This window comes from Tamandua tetradactyla, chromosome 16 (assembly GCF_023851605.1).
Source record: "Tamandua tetradactyla isolate mTamTet1 chromosome 16, mTamTet1.pri, whole genome shotgun sequence".
NCBI classification, from domain to species: Eukaryota; Metazoa; Chordata; class Mammalia; order Pilosa; family Myrmecophagidae; genus Tamandua; species Tamandua tetradactyla.
The window spans coordinates 37,220,079-37,236,662 of NC_135342.1; the positions used below are offsets into that span (position 1 = coordinate 37,220,079).

Sequence of the window (16,584 nt, forward strand, 5' to 3'; positions counted from 1 at the left end):
TTATCAAGCTCCCAAACTTTTAATAAAACTCTGAAAACAGAAATGGTTTTGGTATATTTTTGCATAAAAATACCAAATGTAAACTAGCCATCTTTAGAATTTCGTCAAATCATTTACAAATCATTAAAAATTTACTGCGTTTTGAGGTGGGAGCATTGCCTGAGATGGAGAAATAGTTACGTAGGAGCTGTATAATTTGAGTAAATACCATTATGTTGATTTATAATGCATTCGGAAAACTGTATTGAAAATTGCCAGAACTATAACATTGCAGTATCAAAAAAGTAGGGTTTCTCTTCAACTTCATACAAAATGCAAAGAATTAAAATGGTTGTTTTTCTTCCTGCTGAAGATAGATTTTTGCAAAAGGAAATGAAACACAAAGTTTCAAATAAGTGGTATTTATATGCTCATTTGCTTTCCCTCATGAACACCATCACTCACGCCAAAGGTCTGGAGAGTGAAACACAAGGACAAACCACCATCGGACAAAACCACCACACTGAGGATGTTCAACAAAATTTGATTTGGGTCAAACCCTAAAGTGGCCCTAAAGTGGATAGTCTATTGTGATATTACCCTGGACCAGCTAGCTAGCTAGTAATGGACCTCTTCCATTACTGAGGCACTTGGTGATTCCATCATGGTTAGGAAACAGATTATAAACTGCCATCATGGCCTTGGCTAACTATGCACTTTCTTAAGAGGACTATTTTAGGCTACTATGTTAACAAGTTCTCCAAACATTTACTCCTGAGGTTAAGATTTGGATAAGGGCAAAAGGGTATTAAATAACACTAGTTAGACTGATGATGATCTAGGAAAGAAATTATACCTAAGAATCCTCAGATTGGAAGTAACTTCATCATTACTGTTACAGCCAGCCAGTGAACCCTGCCTGGGACCTGTGCAGGGCACTGTGGAGGAATGCTAAATTGAAGCCTCATTCCCAGCTAAGGAGGGTCCTCTGGAAACAGTCAAGACTTCACCTGAAGTTCATTTCTAAGATTTTTTTTTTCTCTTTTTTTTTATTTACATGGGCAGGCATCGGGAATTGAACCTGGGTCCTCTGGCATGGCAGGCAAGCATTCTTGTCTGCTGAGCAACCGTGGCCCGCCCAGAAGTTTTTTTTTTTTTTAACATGCTTGTTTAAAGACCTGAGCTTTAAAACGCATGGCATCAAAAAGATCTTGCTATAGCCATGCTGAAAGCTGACTTCCAACTTAAATGACCAGACATAGCTCATAAAACCAGCTGTCTCAAAGACAGTATTATCTTTATTAAAAAACAGATAGACATAGCAGCACTTACAAAACAATAGTTCATAAAAGGCATTGAATGTTGTCAACTCAGAGTGTGCAAAAGGCAGGCCCCCAGCATAGCTGGTTGTGGGCTTTACATCACAACCCTCACAACCACCTGTTGCACTCAATACTGCAGCCCAGAACACCTAAGGGGAGACCAACAGCAACAGTGGCACTCCTCAACTTCAAGCCTTTGTTATCTGTGTGAACAGTCAATCAAGTCAAGTATCACCCTCCTTAGCAGCATCTGGAGCACTCGGTGGTGTTCTGGAGGTGGCTGGTGTACTTGACCCATTTATTAAAAAAAAAACAACTAAGCATTCAATAAAAAACCCTTCTCCCTGTCCAATACTATCCATAGAAACACTTCTGTTGTGGAAGAGATATGCTCTTCCATTTAAATATCTGTAAAAGCTAATGCACGGCTTTGCTGCAGTGGACAGAAGAGGATTGGGGCAGGCCTTCCTTCTGCACAACAGTCTTTGGTGGAAAATGCTGGTGTGATCACACTGTCCCGTGCTCACTACTCTGCTTTTTACTGCTCTGGGGGGGAGTGAGGACCCCAGTGGGCAGAGGAGAAATCCGATTTTGTTCAGATAATATGGCTTTCTTTGCTTGGGCTTTGTCCTGTTGATAAAAATAAAAGGGAGAGATGTTAAAATGAGAAGATGGTATGCATTGGGCTTCACTCTCTATATACTTTTCCTACAGAGCAAATCAGGGAAAAAAATAGCAAAGAACAATCTAAAGTTTTCTGGTCTACATGATATTTAAACATAGCAATAGCTATTGGCAAGAAATTTTCTTTAAAGGCAATAACGAAATTGGTATCTTTCTAGGACATGTGGAGCATGCCTGAGGAAAAGTAAAGAGGTTGTTTAGATAGCTTTATGATTTTTTTCTGGGGAAATAAATACTGAAACAAAGAGCAATACTGACCAGCAAATCCAAGCTGTTTATGTGGGTCTGTATGTTGTGTGCATCTTCAGCAGGAACTCCCCTGAAATGCTTAAGTTTTGAACTTCCTGTCTCCCTTATAACCATGGCAAATGGAACCATCCACTTGACACACTTCTCTATGTCGTACCACTGATATCCTGAAAAGAGAACATATTTTAGGCCCAATATGGAGTTGACAATTGGCTTACAGTTTTATGCACTTTGTGAACTCACTGGAAAGCCAATGTACCTGAAACTTTTTGCATCAGTTCAGTTGAAGAGAAATGATACATGGCAGAAGCAGCAAGTACACCATAAGAAAATTCTAAGCAGCCAACATCTAGGACGCAGAGATCTAAAAGCTATGGAGAAGAAAAAAACAATGAAAGAGCTGACATACATCTCTTCTAGAGTTATTCTATCTAACTGTGTGGTAGGTAGCCCTACAGAGGTAATGGAGCCACTTACCTCTGCAATTTGTATGAAGATCTGCTGGGGATACTGTGGCAGTAGCACTTCATATAAGTCATTTAGATATGCAACCTGCATGTATACATTCAGCCAGGATACAATCGTCAGGGGACTTAAATGCCACTTAAGGGCCTAAAGGAAAACAGAAAAAAGACAAATCGTTGAGTAAAGAAAAAAAGATGTTTCCACTCCTGTGGGAGACTGCATTCCCTCAAAAACCAGTAAGGTCCGTGCCACAATTTGTCTAGGTGAAGAACACTTAGCCAGATCACTCATAATTCGTGTACAAAAGATATTATGTATGTGTTTAAAAATGACTGAGAAATTAACTTGTAACCTACCTTCATAATGACTAATTCCATGTTAAGAATATCATCTACTGTACAAGCACCATCTGTAACATAAGCAAACTGGTGCAACTTTGGAGGATAGATTTCCTAAAACAGAATAAAAAAGATAGTACTAGTCAAAGCCAATTCCTAATAGTTTTAATTTATTATATGCATCCAAAATTATCTTAGCACTTTGGCATGGAAAGAAAGGGAAAGTGTATACTGATGGGATAGAGAGCTATTCCAGTGGCTCAAAATAGGTTAAAATAGTGAAATACATGAATTATCCACCCCCACCCAAAAAACACAACAAAAACTAAACTTTGTTTCTTTACTCATTGAGAATATTTTTGAAATTTTGAGTTTTGAAATTTTACTTTTACAATAATATGCTGAAAGTTGGACCCATCATCCTTCTATAATCACATCAAATTTTTAATCCCCTTTAACTGACCAACATTCAAACCACATCTATAGCCCAAAAGCAAGTTTCAACGGCATGGAGTCCATATCCTAAATAATATCATCATGAAAGAGCTCAAAGTTCAATTTTTGCTTAAGGAAACTGTTAACCTGAGCATCCTAAATACTTACCACCCCTCTCTTCTTGATTACTTTCAGGTCTGTTTGGCATGGTCCTTAACTTTAACAGGCCTCAAACTAGAAAACTTTATATATTATAAACAAATAACCCACCCCTTGACCTAATTTCAGTGGAGCTCAAGAAAAGGCACATGGTATATAACAAATATTTGAAAAATATTTACCTCAAGTTTGGCAGCAATAAACAAAGATGAAATCCCAATAAGTTGCAAAAGTGTTTTTACAACATTTTGTTGTGTTGCCATATATCGATCAAAGAAATCTTGTGCCAAGTAAAATGTCTCCCTGTGAAGCTTATAGACTTCACACACCTGAAAAAATATTCAGTAAATTTTAAAACAGTTGAGGAAAAAAAAGACAAAAAAATAAACTTGTCACGAGTTTTGGTGAAGGACAACAAGGTCGAACAAAGAGAAACAACTCTGCTTCCATTAAAGGATTGTCACACCTTGTTTGCCCTTAAGAACACGCACACTGACAGGCTGAAACTCAGATATGAGGATTACATACTAGTAAGAGAAATACCTTACTATAACTAAGGACTGGGAGATGGATTTCACAGGCTGGTGAAAGCAACACTTTCAGAATAAACCGAATTATCTCAAAGAATGCTTTGCCCTTTTTAAGTTTCAGTATGACTTGAGAACTACAGTATTTCTTCACAACTGGACAATAATAAGAAAGTTTTAAAGTTGGTACACATTAAAGACTACAAAATGTCTAAGATACTGTAAATCACAAGCCTTTCTAAAAATGCATTCAACTGTGGTATAGCCATACAATGAAGTATTATTCAGTGATGAAATAAAATGAGCTATCAAGCTACTGGAAGAAATGGGGGACTCCTAAATACAAGGGAAATACAAGGGAAAGAAACCAGAGTGAAAATGCTACAAATTTCATGATTCCGACTATGACATTCTGGAAAATCAAAATTACAGTGACGATAAAAAGATTAGTGGTTGCCATGGAGTCAGGGGAAGGATGAATAGGTGGCACTCAGTATGTTTTTATGGCAACAATACTTTTGTATGATCTTGGCATGGTAGACACATGACTTCATGATTTACCAAAATCCACAGAACTATACTATGGAGAGAACCCTACTGCAAACAATGGACTTTAGTTAATAATGTATCACTAGTGATCAATGAAAGGGAGTGGTAAGGAGTATAGAAAAAAAATAGGGGGAACAAAGGTTAAAATATATTGGGTAGATGGAAATATTAGTGGTCTATGAGAGGGAGGGGTAAGGGGTATGGTATGTATGAGATTTTTCTGTTTTCTTTTTATTTCTTCTTCTGGAGTGATGCAAATGTTCTAAAACATGATCATGGTGATGAATATACTACTATGTGATGATATTGTGAGGCATGGATTGTATACCATGTATGGAATATTTGCATGTTAATCAGATTTGTTTGTATGTTGTTTTGGCTTGTCAATTAAAAAAATAATGTATCAATATTGGTTCATCGGTAGTAAAAACATACCACACTAATGCAAGATGGTAATAAAAGAAGAAACTGTGTGTATAGTGGCAGGGGTATATAGGACACTGTACTATCTGCACAATTTTTCTGTAAACTGAAAAAATTCTAAAAAAAAAAAAGTGTATTTAAAAAAACATTAGACGGAAAGATCCAGAGACCCAAGTTCTAATTTAGGCTTTAGCCTTGGACAAACCCATTGATCTCAGATATCGCAAACAATAAAATTAGGACAATACCTGCTTTGCCTATCTCACAAGATTTCTGTGAGGATCTGGTAAAATACCATATACCATGAAGTTGAAAAGGATCAAGGAAATTTTAGGTCTCATCAAACATCTCATTATACATATGAATTTATAATAGGCACTGTCATACCAACACTGCCATTACTAACCAGGGATCTTATATAAGTACAATACATGGGGTTAATAAGTTAAAAGGAGTTGGAGAAATAATGTATAGAACTTGCACAGAAAATTTCATTAAATGCCCAAGTCTATTTCTAAAGTCTAGGTCAAGCCTTATTTAGCTTCAGTTTTTATAAAACAACACAACTAGAACTTGATCAGAAGTGAAACTAGCACTTCTGTTCTCTAAGGAACAAATACCCAGCCTTATTTTGCCCAGCTCATAATTTGGCATATGGGATGAACAGCACCTTCATCACACTCTCAGCTGGGCTAGGGCTGAGAAACGTAACATCAGGACAACAAACATGCCAGTGAATTGTCGATTCCACTAAAGATGTAAAGGTTACCATTCTTTTCTATCCTCTCAATGGTATTACATGACCTTTTTTTAAAATTGTCTTGAAGGAAAAAAAACAACAACCAAAACTTCAATGCATAATTGCATTCTATAAAATAGAACCTGTCAGATGCAACATTTTTATAAGGATGCCGGAAGCCAGCAAGATTAAAATACACTACACCTAATGCTTCTTTAAGAAACTAAACAGTATGACAGAGTGCAGGAGGGCCCATATGGCACAAGGTGCACAGTGGTGGGTATGTGCAAGGCTGCAGGCCTGCCAGATAATTCAGGACAGTAAAAGCTGATGTGTTCAGGGACCAATGAAGAAAAGGAAATAAAGAACGATAAAGACATCTATCTTTTCCTGCCTTCTATGTCAGCTGCACTTCATATATTCTTTCTAATCCTTTTAAACTCTGTAAGGAAAATATTGTTAGAAAGTGTTAGAGATAAGAAAACCAGACTCAAAGAGAAATGATCTACCTGACTAGGGACACATAGATGTTACACAGCAGTGGGGGGATTATTGTAACTGGGGCGCACACACTCCTGGATCTATAAACTTTTCAAAGTTTTTAGGAAATATTTAGATACTCAAATTCCAAAGATATTTTTTCTTTCTTTTGTTTGGCGGGGTGGGGTGGGGAGTATGCCCAGGATGCTTTTTTATTATTTTCTTAAAACATTTCTTATTGTGAAATATAATATATATATAAAAAAAAGGAATAAATTTCAAAGTACATTGTAACCAGTAATTATAGAACAGATTTCAGAGTTTGGCATGGGTTATAGTTCTACAATTTTATATTTTTCCTGCTAGCTGCTCCAAGACACTGGAGGCTGAAAGAAATACCAGTATGATTCAGCAGTCATACTCACATGTTAAATCCTATATTCTCTGTTATAACTCCTCTTTCTCCTTTGATCTTTCTCCCAATCTTTAGGAGTATTTGAGCTAAGCCCATTCTAACTTTTTCATATTGGAAAGGGGTATTGACAATATGGGATAGGGGGATGGAACTAGCTGATGTTTTTGGAGAGGCTGGCCCTTCTGGGTTTCAGGACTTATCTGGCCTAGGAACACATCTGGAAGGTGTAAATTTCTGGAAAGTAATAACAGTATGTGAAATTTTTGTAGAATCTCAGAGAAAGCCCTAGGTATTCTGAGAAATGGTTTTGGTTGGGGCTTGGCAAATTGTGATGATTAGCAACACAAAGATAATCTTTTATAGAACACATCTGCCTGTGATGCCCTTCTTTCACTTCTCCCTCACCCAGAATCTTACAATGATGTCCAGGTACCCTTCTTTCCCCAAGGTACCCAAAGACACCCATAGTTCTCCACAGTAAGAGCGCACTGCCAATTAACATTTTACTTTCTATGTTAATAATTATCTATCAAAATTTGTAATAGTTGCACTATGACCAATTGTTGCAAAGAAGTATGATATGGTAATCAATGAAAGATGTGAGAAATAATATTGTTAGAATAAAATTCTGTGGGGTAAAGAGGAATGGAATTCACAGAATTCTTAAAAAAAGACAGGTAAGATTTCTGACTATTAAAGATGGGCTTGTTCATATATTTTTAAAAAATTTATGATAATGGCTATCAGCTGATATTTGCATTCCATCAGAAACATTTAAATGTAACTTAATTTACAAAGCTGAGATATTATTTACAATATCCTAGAAAAAACAACCTTGGCAACTATGTAAACTTAAAAATATCTAAGGTATAGAGATTTTAGAAATTATTTTAAGGATACAAACAAAAAATTAAAAGAACATTGAAGTACAGTACACAGCTATAAAGATAAATAAGCCAATGGAATCAAACATACAAAGAGATCCTCAAAACGTAGATGATTCTAGAAATGCTGCTAGTTAATGGGAAGATTCACGTTTACCTCCATCAACCAATCCAGAAGAACTGCTCGCATTTTAGGCTGCAGAAGAGGATGCCGCTGCATAAAGTGCTTATCTCTCAAGTATGTCTTTTCCTTGTTCAACATGATTTTCCAAACCTCCTCTCTATTTGCCCAGCTACAAAAAGTAAACAGATGTCAGTATGTATTCACACTACCCAGAACCAAGAACAGGGAGTAAATGGGGAAGCCATGTAGCAGAGCAAATACTTACTTCAGTACTGGCAGTGGTGAGGCTCTAGATGGTGTAAAACTCTGAGGTTGATACTTAGAATCTGGGTATACCAGCTCATCCTCTTCTTTGTCAGGTGTGGGAATCAAGGAGCAGGGGTTTTCACAGACTATTTTATTGTCCCAAGGCTGTAAAAAAAACACTTCTAAATGTTCACTGGAAACCAGTGAACATTTCTTTGCATCTACTGATTTGCAGATCAGCCAATATTTCAAAATTGCCTTGACAATGGGAGTAATCTTCAGGTCTAAATATTCTGGCGTAAATTAAGATAGAGATGGCACGAACAAGGAAAAGCCACAGGAAGGACTCCAAGCTTTCTCACTTATTAGCTTAGGAGTCTAGAGAAAAATACAAATCAGTGGCATTTTATCTCCATTTGAGCACCATCATAAGAGGGGCCTGAGCAGCAAAACGGACAGGAAGGGTAAGATAAAATGCAAATACCCTTACATTTTTTAATGACATACTTATTTGCAGCTCAGTGAGATATTGGATATGACTTTTGAAGTGCTTATAAAAAAAGGATACATTGTGGGACTATTTGGTCACAATTCAAATATTTGTTTAACAATTTCAACTAATCTGCTAAAATTTCTTAAAAGTGGAAGACTGAATTTCTAATAAAAACATTTACATAAGCACTCCATATTCAAAAGTACAAGCAATAAAAAATATAAATTGCCATCTTTATTAAAGTCCCCTTATTTTGAAACCAGAAATCATCAAATGTGGCATCTTCCTTTAGTTGCAGGACTAGCCAGATATATTACACAATGGGGCTCTTTTGTTTATGTAATTTAAAACAAAAAAAATCCACCTAGTTAAAACCCAATCAACAATGATCACCGGTTATACTAAGAAGACTAAGGAAACAGAGCTTAAAAACAAAACAAAACAAAAACCAAACTGTCATGGGAGTATGTACAGCAACCAATTTATTTCTTACAAATTGAAAAATCAAAGAAATTATTTTGGTGCAAAGTGGAATTTTTGCCCAGCTTCCCATCCTTATTAGTTTCTGTGGCAAAATCCTGAAGACGCCTTAATGCTGTCCCCAGAATAAGTCTCAAAGTATCTGATGAACTATCATCATTAAAATACAAACCAATAAATTTTTAAAGTTTCCAGATACTAAAAAGTTTATTCAATATTTGGAAAAGACTGGTCATTCCACCATTTAGAAAATTTTCTCTTTAAAGCTACTTGGATCTCCCATGTGACACAGAAGCCTGTGTTTTATTTTTTAAAATTAAAAAGTAGTGAATATGCTGAAGACCTGGCAGGCAACAATGATGCCAGCATGGAAGCCCTGTAGGTCTGAGATGCTTGGTATTTTTAAAGGAATAAGACCACTATTGTTGACTAATGAACAAAATGGACAACTGAGGTATTATGGAACAAAAATGAACTTGGAAACTTGGGCTATAGGGGCTACTTCGAAGATAAGGTACACAGTGGCCATCACTGCACACCAACCACCCTCAGAGGAAGCTAGAGCATTTTAGTCTATTGAGAAGAACAAAGCAAGATAAAGCTCTCCTCCACCCAATGTGCAAAGAATTGGGCATGCAAATTATCCATTACAGTTCTTGCCAACAGCTGTGTGAGAAAGGCAACCTCTTCTTCTAGTTCCAGTATCATGTGCTGGTTGCATTTTCCTGACTCAAAAGTGTCATTTTATGACCATGCTACATTAGCTTTCCTCTTCATTCAAGAATGGATTCTAGTCTTGAAGGCAGAAGCTGGGTGCCACCCTCCACAGACAGATGGGTGGCACAGCTGGGAGCAGGCCTTTGGAGATAAACCAATAGTAGTTCCCAACCTGCAGTTCATAGACAAATTAGATGAACCACAGACTAATGGTTCCCAAGGTGGCCTTTTTAGGAACCAGTGGCTGAAGCAGAATGATGAAGTCTAAGTTCTTTACCTTGAATGTTTATCAATTTAACAATTTTAATTGAATATCTATAAATTTTCAGAGGAAGCAAGGTCAGCTTTTCTTTAGGAAGCAATGCAGTAACAGCAAGAGACCAATTGTAATTATTCCCAACCACCCCTTGTGCCACTTTTAATTAAGGACAGAGATACCTTATGTAAAATTATTTTTTGAAAAGTACCAGAAAATCTAGGATTCTGCTCCAATTTTGCTGAGTCTCACGCAAAAAAAAAAAAAAAAAAGGATCTGTCAAATGGACTTTACATAAAAGGGTAATTAATGAAAACAGCCTGAGCATGACAGCTCCAAGTACCTAAGACTGTTTTATTGGGCTGACATACACTTGTGATGGGCCTGTTAAAATGACTCTGGAGAAAAATTCTAAAAAAAAGTTCTATTGTACCCCCAAATTCTAGCTTCATGAACCTATACAGGGAAAAAAAAAAGACATTGTCCCAAAAATAGATGGATAATTTTCAAGCTATCTATTCTTTAAATGCACAGAAACCAGTTCTCTTTGGTCTTTGGACAAGTATGAAAATGCCCTCTAGTGTGAAATGACACAGATATTCTTCTATCACAGCTATCAACTCTCTGGAGTTGAGGGAAAGAGCCATGGCCCCATCTGAGGTACCCTAGAAACTGCCCAGGTTATCTGTAAAAAGAGAAATGATTCTAAAACTTCAAGAAGTCAATATGGATGGATCTGCTTTATCTTCAATTGGAAATTCCTTAATTTATTGCTGGAAAATAAACAATCTTGGATTTCACAAAGTAGAGATTCATTTTATAATGTCCACAAAATCAACTTGACTAAATTTTTTTAAGGGAAAGAAAACTTGGAGTGCTGTGTCCATTCCCTTTCTTCATGTGAAATATTTCTCCTACCAGAGAAAGACATCAATCCCTTGTTCAATATTCAGTGGCTCCTCCCAGGAAATCTTCAATACTAGGGTCTTTCATGCAGTGGCCAACTACTCTAAAAATTGTATGGGAAACAGGCTTTGAAGACCTTCCTTCTTCTAGACCATGCTGTTAGGGCCACTGCGTACTGCCCCATGAAGCAATGTACTGTCTGTTCCTAAACTAGCTGGGACCACTGGCCTTGGGGTGAAGATTATTTCTGCATAGCTTTTATCTGCGACAGGCTCAGAAGGCCTGACCAGCTAGTTTGAAGATAGGATGCACCTCTACTTGAGCCATAACTACAGCCCTCACCCATTTCTGGAGGTAGAAAGATAATACGAGCTTTTTCTGCAAAAAACTTGTGGTATTATAGTAACAGTACACTCCACGAAGTAAATTTAGCGGAGGGGCAAGAGAAAGGGACTAGTTGACAAAGCATGTATTGAAACACACAGAATGTTTCATTAATACTCTCACTAAGGCCAAGTTAACCTAAACCCCAAACAGCAGTGATCACTGTATTTGCTGGACAGGCTAGATCTACCAGGGTCAGAAAGGGGGAAAAGATTTGAGATCAGATCTGGGCAGGTTGGGTGTGGGAAAGAAGGGTTAGCAGAAAAAGGGTCCTAAAGCACAGTTATAGATTGAATCATGTTCCCCACAAAGATATATTCAAGTCCTAATCCCTGGTCCTGTGGTTGGGAACCCATTTGTAAATGGGATCTTTGAAGATTTTATCATGTAAGGGAAGCCAAACTGAATCAGGGTGGGCCTTAATCCAATATGACTAGAGTATTTATAAGCCGAGGAGATTTGGATATAGGAGGAGATGGGGCCATGTGGGAGAGGCAGAGATTGAGTTATGGATTGCTGGCAAACCACCGCCAGAACACTACAGACTTCAGAAAAAACATGATCCTGCAAACAACTGGATTTGGGGCTTTTAACTGCCAAACCTGTGAGACATTAAATTCCTGTTATTAAAGCCCAGCAGTCTGAGGTATTTTGTTACCGCACTCCTGACAAAATACGACAAGCATACTATGACAAAAAAGTAAGTGTGAGGGGGGAGAAATCATTGCTTTCCTTACACAAGCCCCCATCATCATAGTTATCTCAAGAGCTCTGTGTCTAGAAAGCTCCCTCCAGTTCACAGGTCTTTGAAGATAAATTTGTAGGCCCAAATCTGCCCCTGGCTTGCATTAGACTCTGGGTTACTTTCTACCTCTGCCTGGGCCTCAGTTTACTCCTGGGTAAAAGTAGAAGATTATTTGATGCCCATTTTGGTTCTTCCAGACATCTGTGCATATTTGTACTCAGAGGGTGCCAATCGGGAGTGCAAGACTTTCCTGGAATCCTGAGGTTGGCAGAGGTCAGTGTCCACAGATAGGCACAGAGTTCAGCCATATGGACTATGGCTGTAGTTGGGGGAAAGGGCTTCAGCAGGTAGCAAGGGAATATAAGACCCAATTTACACCCCCAAAAAGTGGGAGGCCCTCCTTGGAAGCCTTAACAGCAAGCATACATACCTGACTACCACAGTGGCTTCTCACAGTCCTGCCAATTTTGGCAATTTCTTCATCTGGATCCTGTAAAAACTAACATAAAACAATCCAAAGACAAAACACACAGAGAAAAAAAGAAAGTTGCTAAGGTTATAAGCACCATTTCTGCCAAACACACCCCCAACTAACCTCCTTAATATAAATATGTGGGAAGGGCCCAGTCTGGTACCCAGGTGAGATGGGGGGACCTCCCCACCTGTCTCCTTTGTACTTACAACGGCCACATTTGCCTTCCTTTTCCTGGGGCGAACAGAAGAATCGGCGCTGCCTTCCTCTTTCATGGTGCCCCGATCCTTCGCATCCCTGCAAAGCCGGGCAGCACCGTGGGCGGAGTAAGCTCTCCCCAAATCTCATCACCCCTCCCCCACCGAGACACCCCTCCCCTCCCCCGCAGCGGCCAAACCACTCACCTCTCCTTTCTCTCTCTCGGCATGACGCAAGACGCAGGCTCCGACCTCAGGCCTGGGGGACACCAATCGGGCAGTGGGATGAGGGCGGCCGCCGGGGGGGAACCAGGACCCGCTTGCCTGCCGAGGGCACCCCTCCCCCTCCCGCGCAGGCGGCGGCGGGAGCCTCCCGGGCCGGTCGGGAAAATGGCCGATGGGCCCGGGGTGGCCTGTCACCCGTGGCGCCGCTAGTGGCCGGCGATCCTGGGTCTGAACCCAGGTTAGGGGGCCCTGACGCCCCCTCGAAAACTCCTGCCGGCCCATCGTCTTCCTCGGGGCCCGGGCTGCCTCAGTCTCCCCTCAACATCTAACCCCTCACCGTGTCTCCGAGCTCCCTTACCGGGGGACCCCGCACTGACGCCTCAGGGAAACCGAAGAACCGGCCACAACTTCACCCCCTCACCCCTCGGCCCGACCCGACCCGACCCGGCCCGACCCGACCGGGTGTCCCAGGAGTTCTAGCCCGCCGCCCCGGTCCCAGCGGCCGCGCCGGGACCCTTACCCGAAGCCGTCTCCTCGGCAGGTAGGCCGGCACGAGCCGAGGTAGGGGGTGGGCGGCGAGCTAGAAGCCGACGGCGGGTAGCAGCGAGCCGAGCGCGCGGCGGTGGCGGGATCCGCGCCTCCCCCTACTCCGCGCTGGCGGCCGAGGCGGCTGCTCCTGCGCCCGGCTTCGAGCGGGACATTTAAAAAACCTAGCGCGCGGAACCGGCCCCGGCCCGCCCTCGCGCCCTCCCGCCACCCCTGCCCCGCCCCGCCCCGCCCCGGCTCCGCGCCCCTCAGCAGCCGCCGACTCGACGGGCCCGCCCAGCTGCCGCCCTCAGGACCGCCCCCGCCGCGGCGCAGGCCCGCTGAGGCGCGCAGGGGACCGTGGGGGCGGGGCCACTGCCGAGGCGGGGCCTGGGGGGGCGGGGCCAAGTGACAGGGCCTGCGCACCGGAGGGTCGGGACGCGGACGTACGAGGCGGGGCTGAGGCCAGGGGTAGGCTCTTGCAGCCGGAGGCGGGACCAGGTCCGAGCTGCGGAGCCCGCGCGGAGCCGGACGCGGGAGAGCCGGTCGGCGCGCGCGGGGAAGGGGCGGGGCCTGGCGGTGGAGCCCTCGCGGGACCGGCGGCGGGAGACTGCAGGCGCGAGCGCGGCCGAGGGGCGGCCCCTAGTAACGGGGGCGGGGCCTAACGGCGCTTTTGCGGCAAAAAGCCGCGTGGCCGGCGCGGGGGGTATGTAAACACTGCGGGTCGAAAGCGTTCGCGCCCTGGGCCGGGGTAGGGTCGGACCAGGGGTCAGGGGGGACGGATGCCTCAGAGGGCTCGACCCGGAGGACTCGCCGCCGCATCCCGCTGCGCGCATGGTCCCTGCTGGCACGTCCTCCCCGCCCCGGAGACGCAGGGTTCCGGGCCCTGGGTCCGGGGCGGGGACGGGCCCAAGGTCACAGCGCCTGGTCGCTGGGCCTGAACTGGAGCTTCCGGCCCCCAGGCCTGAGAGCCCCCTGTGGACCAACTGTTGGTTCTGGCCGCAGGTGGCGCGCTCATCCGTCCATCTATCCGTGTGTTTGTTCAAGTAAAATCGAGCGTCTTCCATGTGCGTTTTGCTTGGGCGCCCCTCCCCCACAAACCCTTGTGGGAGCGTGAGAAGGCCTTACTGATGCCCGGAGGCCCAGGGTTGCCTCCATTGCTTAAAACTTTCCTGTTGTTTCCCATCAACTTTAGGACCAAACCCACACTCTTTCCCTGCCCTATATGAGCCGCCGCTCGCCTCCTTCTCTCCCCCTCATAACTTTCTGGCCACCGTCTGTTCTCTCTCACCTCGGGGCCTTGGGGCTTGGTGTTCCCTAGTCTGGCCCACTTGGGCTGCTTATCCTTCTGGGAACCCTTCCAGGTGGTCAGTGACAGCTTAGTGTCCCTCTCCCCGGGAGTTCATCTCCTCATGGCCTTGCTAAGGTTCCTGCCCAGCAGTTGTAATATGTCTCTCGCTTCTTCTTTGTTTCCTTGTTTAGTGTCACTCTCTCTACCTTGTCTGTCTTTTTATCCCTTGCGCTTGGTATAGTGCCTGCAGGAAGGGGGAGGGATACTTAAATTGTATTTGTGAATGAATGAGTGGTTGGAAAATTATATTGGCCAAGATCTTCTGGAGCTTACTGCCTATTGGTAGAGACAGATACTGATTATTTCCACTGGAAAGTATCTTTTGTATTCAACTTCTAGAAGGAGTGTGTCATTAAGGGATCCTGAACACCCCCTAGACCCTTCCTAATCCATGTCCTCAGTCTTGTCCCCCTCCCCCATGACTGCCTTGTGTCCTCAGAGGTCCTGGCCATGGGATTCATACCCTCGCATGGGACTCAGAGACTGAGGCTGCGGAGTTAACTTACTAGGATGGCGTAGGTATGCATGGAACTTAGACTCCTGAACTTCCAGCCCTGTGCCTTTTAGTAATAACAGTTACAGGTAGCATAAACAGCACTTTCCAAATGGCAGCTTTGGGCTAAGTCCTTCAAAACATGATCTCAGTTATAAACTTCACAATAATCCTATAATGTTGGACGTTGTTTGGCCTATTTCACAGAGGGTGACTGTTTTCTAGGGTCATTGTAAAGACCAACTGAGAAAATGGAGTAGAGTACCTGGTACATAGTAAATGCTCAATAAATGAGAGTTTTCATAACAGTGTTAGCACGACAGAGTTTTCCTTGGTGAGTGTAGCAATTTGCATTTCAACCAGCAAAGAATTAAGAGTTCAGAACGGTACACTATAACCCAGGTAACATTCACCAACAGTAAAGTAGATACATAAATTTTGGTATATTCATTCGATAGAATACTATACAGCAATAAAAGGAAGAAATCACTGGAACATACAATGATGTGCATAAATATTACACACATAATGTTGAGCACAAAAAGCAGGCACAAAAGGGCACTACTGTGTGGTAGAATTCTCATCTGCCATGCCAGAGACTCAGGTTCAATTCCCGGTGCCTGCCTATGCAAAAAAAAAAAAAAAAAAAGAGCACTGCTGTGTACCGTGTGTTTTCAATTATTTGAAATTTAAGAAAACAAAATAGTCTGTGTTGGCAGTGGTCACGACACTCGTTACCTCTGGAATGGGGGTGAGGTATTGCTGGGAGGGGGCTGAGGAAACCTGTGTATAGACATGTTTTGTATCTTGATCTGTGTGGTGGTTACAGGGTGTATACCTACATAACAATTCATTGAGCTATATACTTCCTATGTGTGCACTGTACTGAATGTAAGGGAGGAAATAATTTTTCAAAGGAGTAATTCAAAACAGGGCACAATCCCTACCCACTTGGAGCTTTCAGTCTGGGAGTCACAGTACAGAGTGATAAGGGGAGGATTAGGAACATCCTAAGGGCTATGACTTCTCATGGGGAGGATCTTCTGATGCCAAGAAGGCTACACGAGAAAGCAGCAACTGAGCCAGGAGGATAGAGGAGTATTGTAGTGACAGGAAAGACAAGCATCCAAGGCAATGGAAACAACCTGCACAAAGGTGTGGAGTCTTCAGAGGTTACTGAGGGCGGCTTGTTTGGGGCAGCTCACCTTTGGTTATTTGTGTTCATTTCATTCTGTGCCTGCCTCAGGTCCAGAGTTTCCAAGCAGTGGCTCGGTCTTGGGGAAGACTGTAGATTGCATCAGAGGGTGTGAGCTAGCTGTTGC

At 42.6% G+C, this 16,584-nt stretch overlaps 1 protein-coding gene across 2 annotated transcripts; it reads right to left on the reverse strand.

Annotated features, from left to right (window-relative positions):
- Window positions 1–1,257: 1,257 nt before the first annotated feature.
- CCNE1 (cyclin E1) lies at window positions 1,258–13,617 on the reverse strand. Of its 2 annotated transcripts, none has more exons than XM_077132291.1 (12): window positions 13,414–13,617; window positions 12,876–12,927; window positions 12,681–12,768; window positions 12,430–12,498; window positions 8,038–8,183; window positions 7,806–7,941; window positions 3,814–3,960; window positions 3,056–3,151; window positions 2,712–2,846; window positions 2,494–2,605; window positions 2,244–2,401; window positions 1,258–1,931 (listed from the first exon to the last, which is right to left on the reverse strand). In XM_077132291.1, exons 2-12 carry the CDS (start codon window positions 12,896–12,898, stop codon window positions 1,809–1,811), a joined length of 1,233 nt encoding a protein of 410 aa, XP_076988406.1. In that variant the 5' UTR covers window positions 12,899–12,927; window positions 13,414–13,617; the 3' UTR covers window positions 1,258–1,808. The 2 variants fall into 2 exon arrangements, with proteins under 2 accessions (XP_076988406.1, XP_076988407.1); XM_077132292.1 differs by lacking the exon at window positions 13,414–13,617 and adding an exon at window positions 13,252–13,352.
- Between the last annotated feature and the right edge of the window lie 2,967 nt (window positions 13,618–16,584).

Coding starts and splice junctions, on each gene's coding strand:
- CCNE1 (XM_077132291.1), bottom strand. CDS start 12,898: ATGCCGAGAGAGAGAAAGGAGAG. Junction 12,499..12,680: donor GGAAGGCAAATGTGGCCGTT/GTAAGTACAAAG, acceptor GTTTTATGTTAG/TTTTTACAGGATCCAGATGA. Junction 2,402..2,493: donor ACTGATGCAAAAAGTTTCAG/GTACATTGGCTT, acceptor TTCTCTTTTCAG/GATATCAGTGGTACGACATA.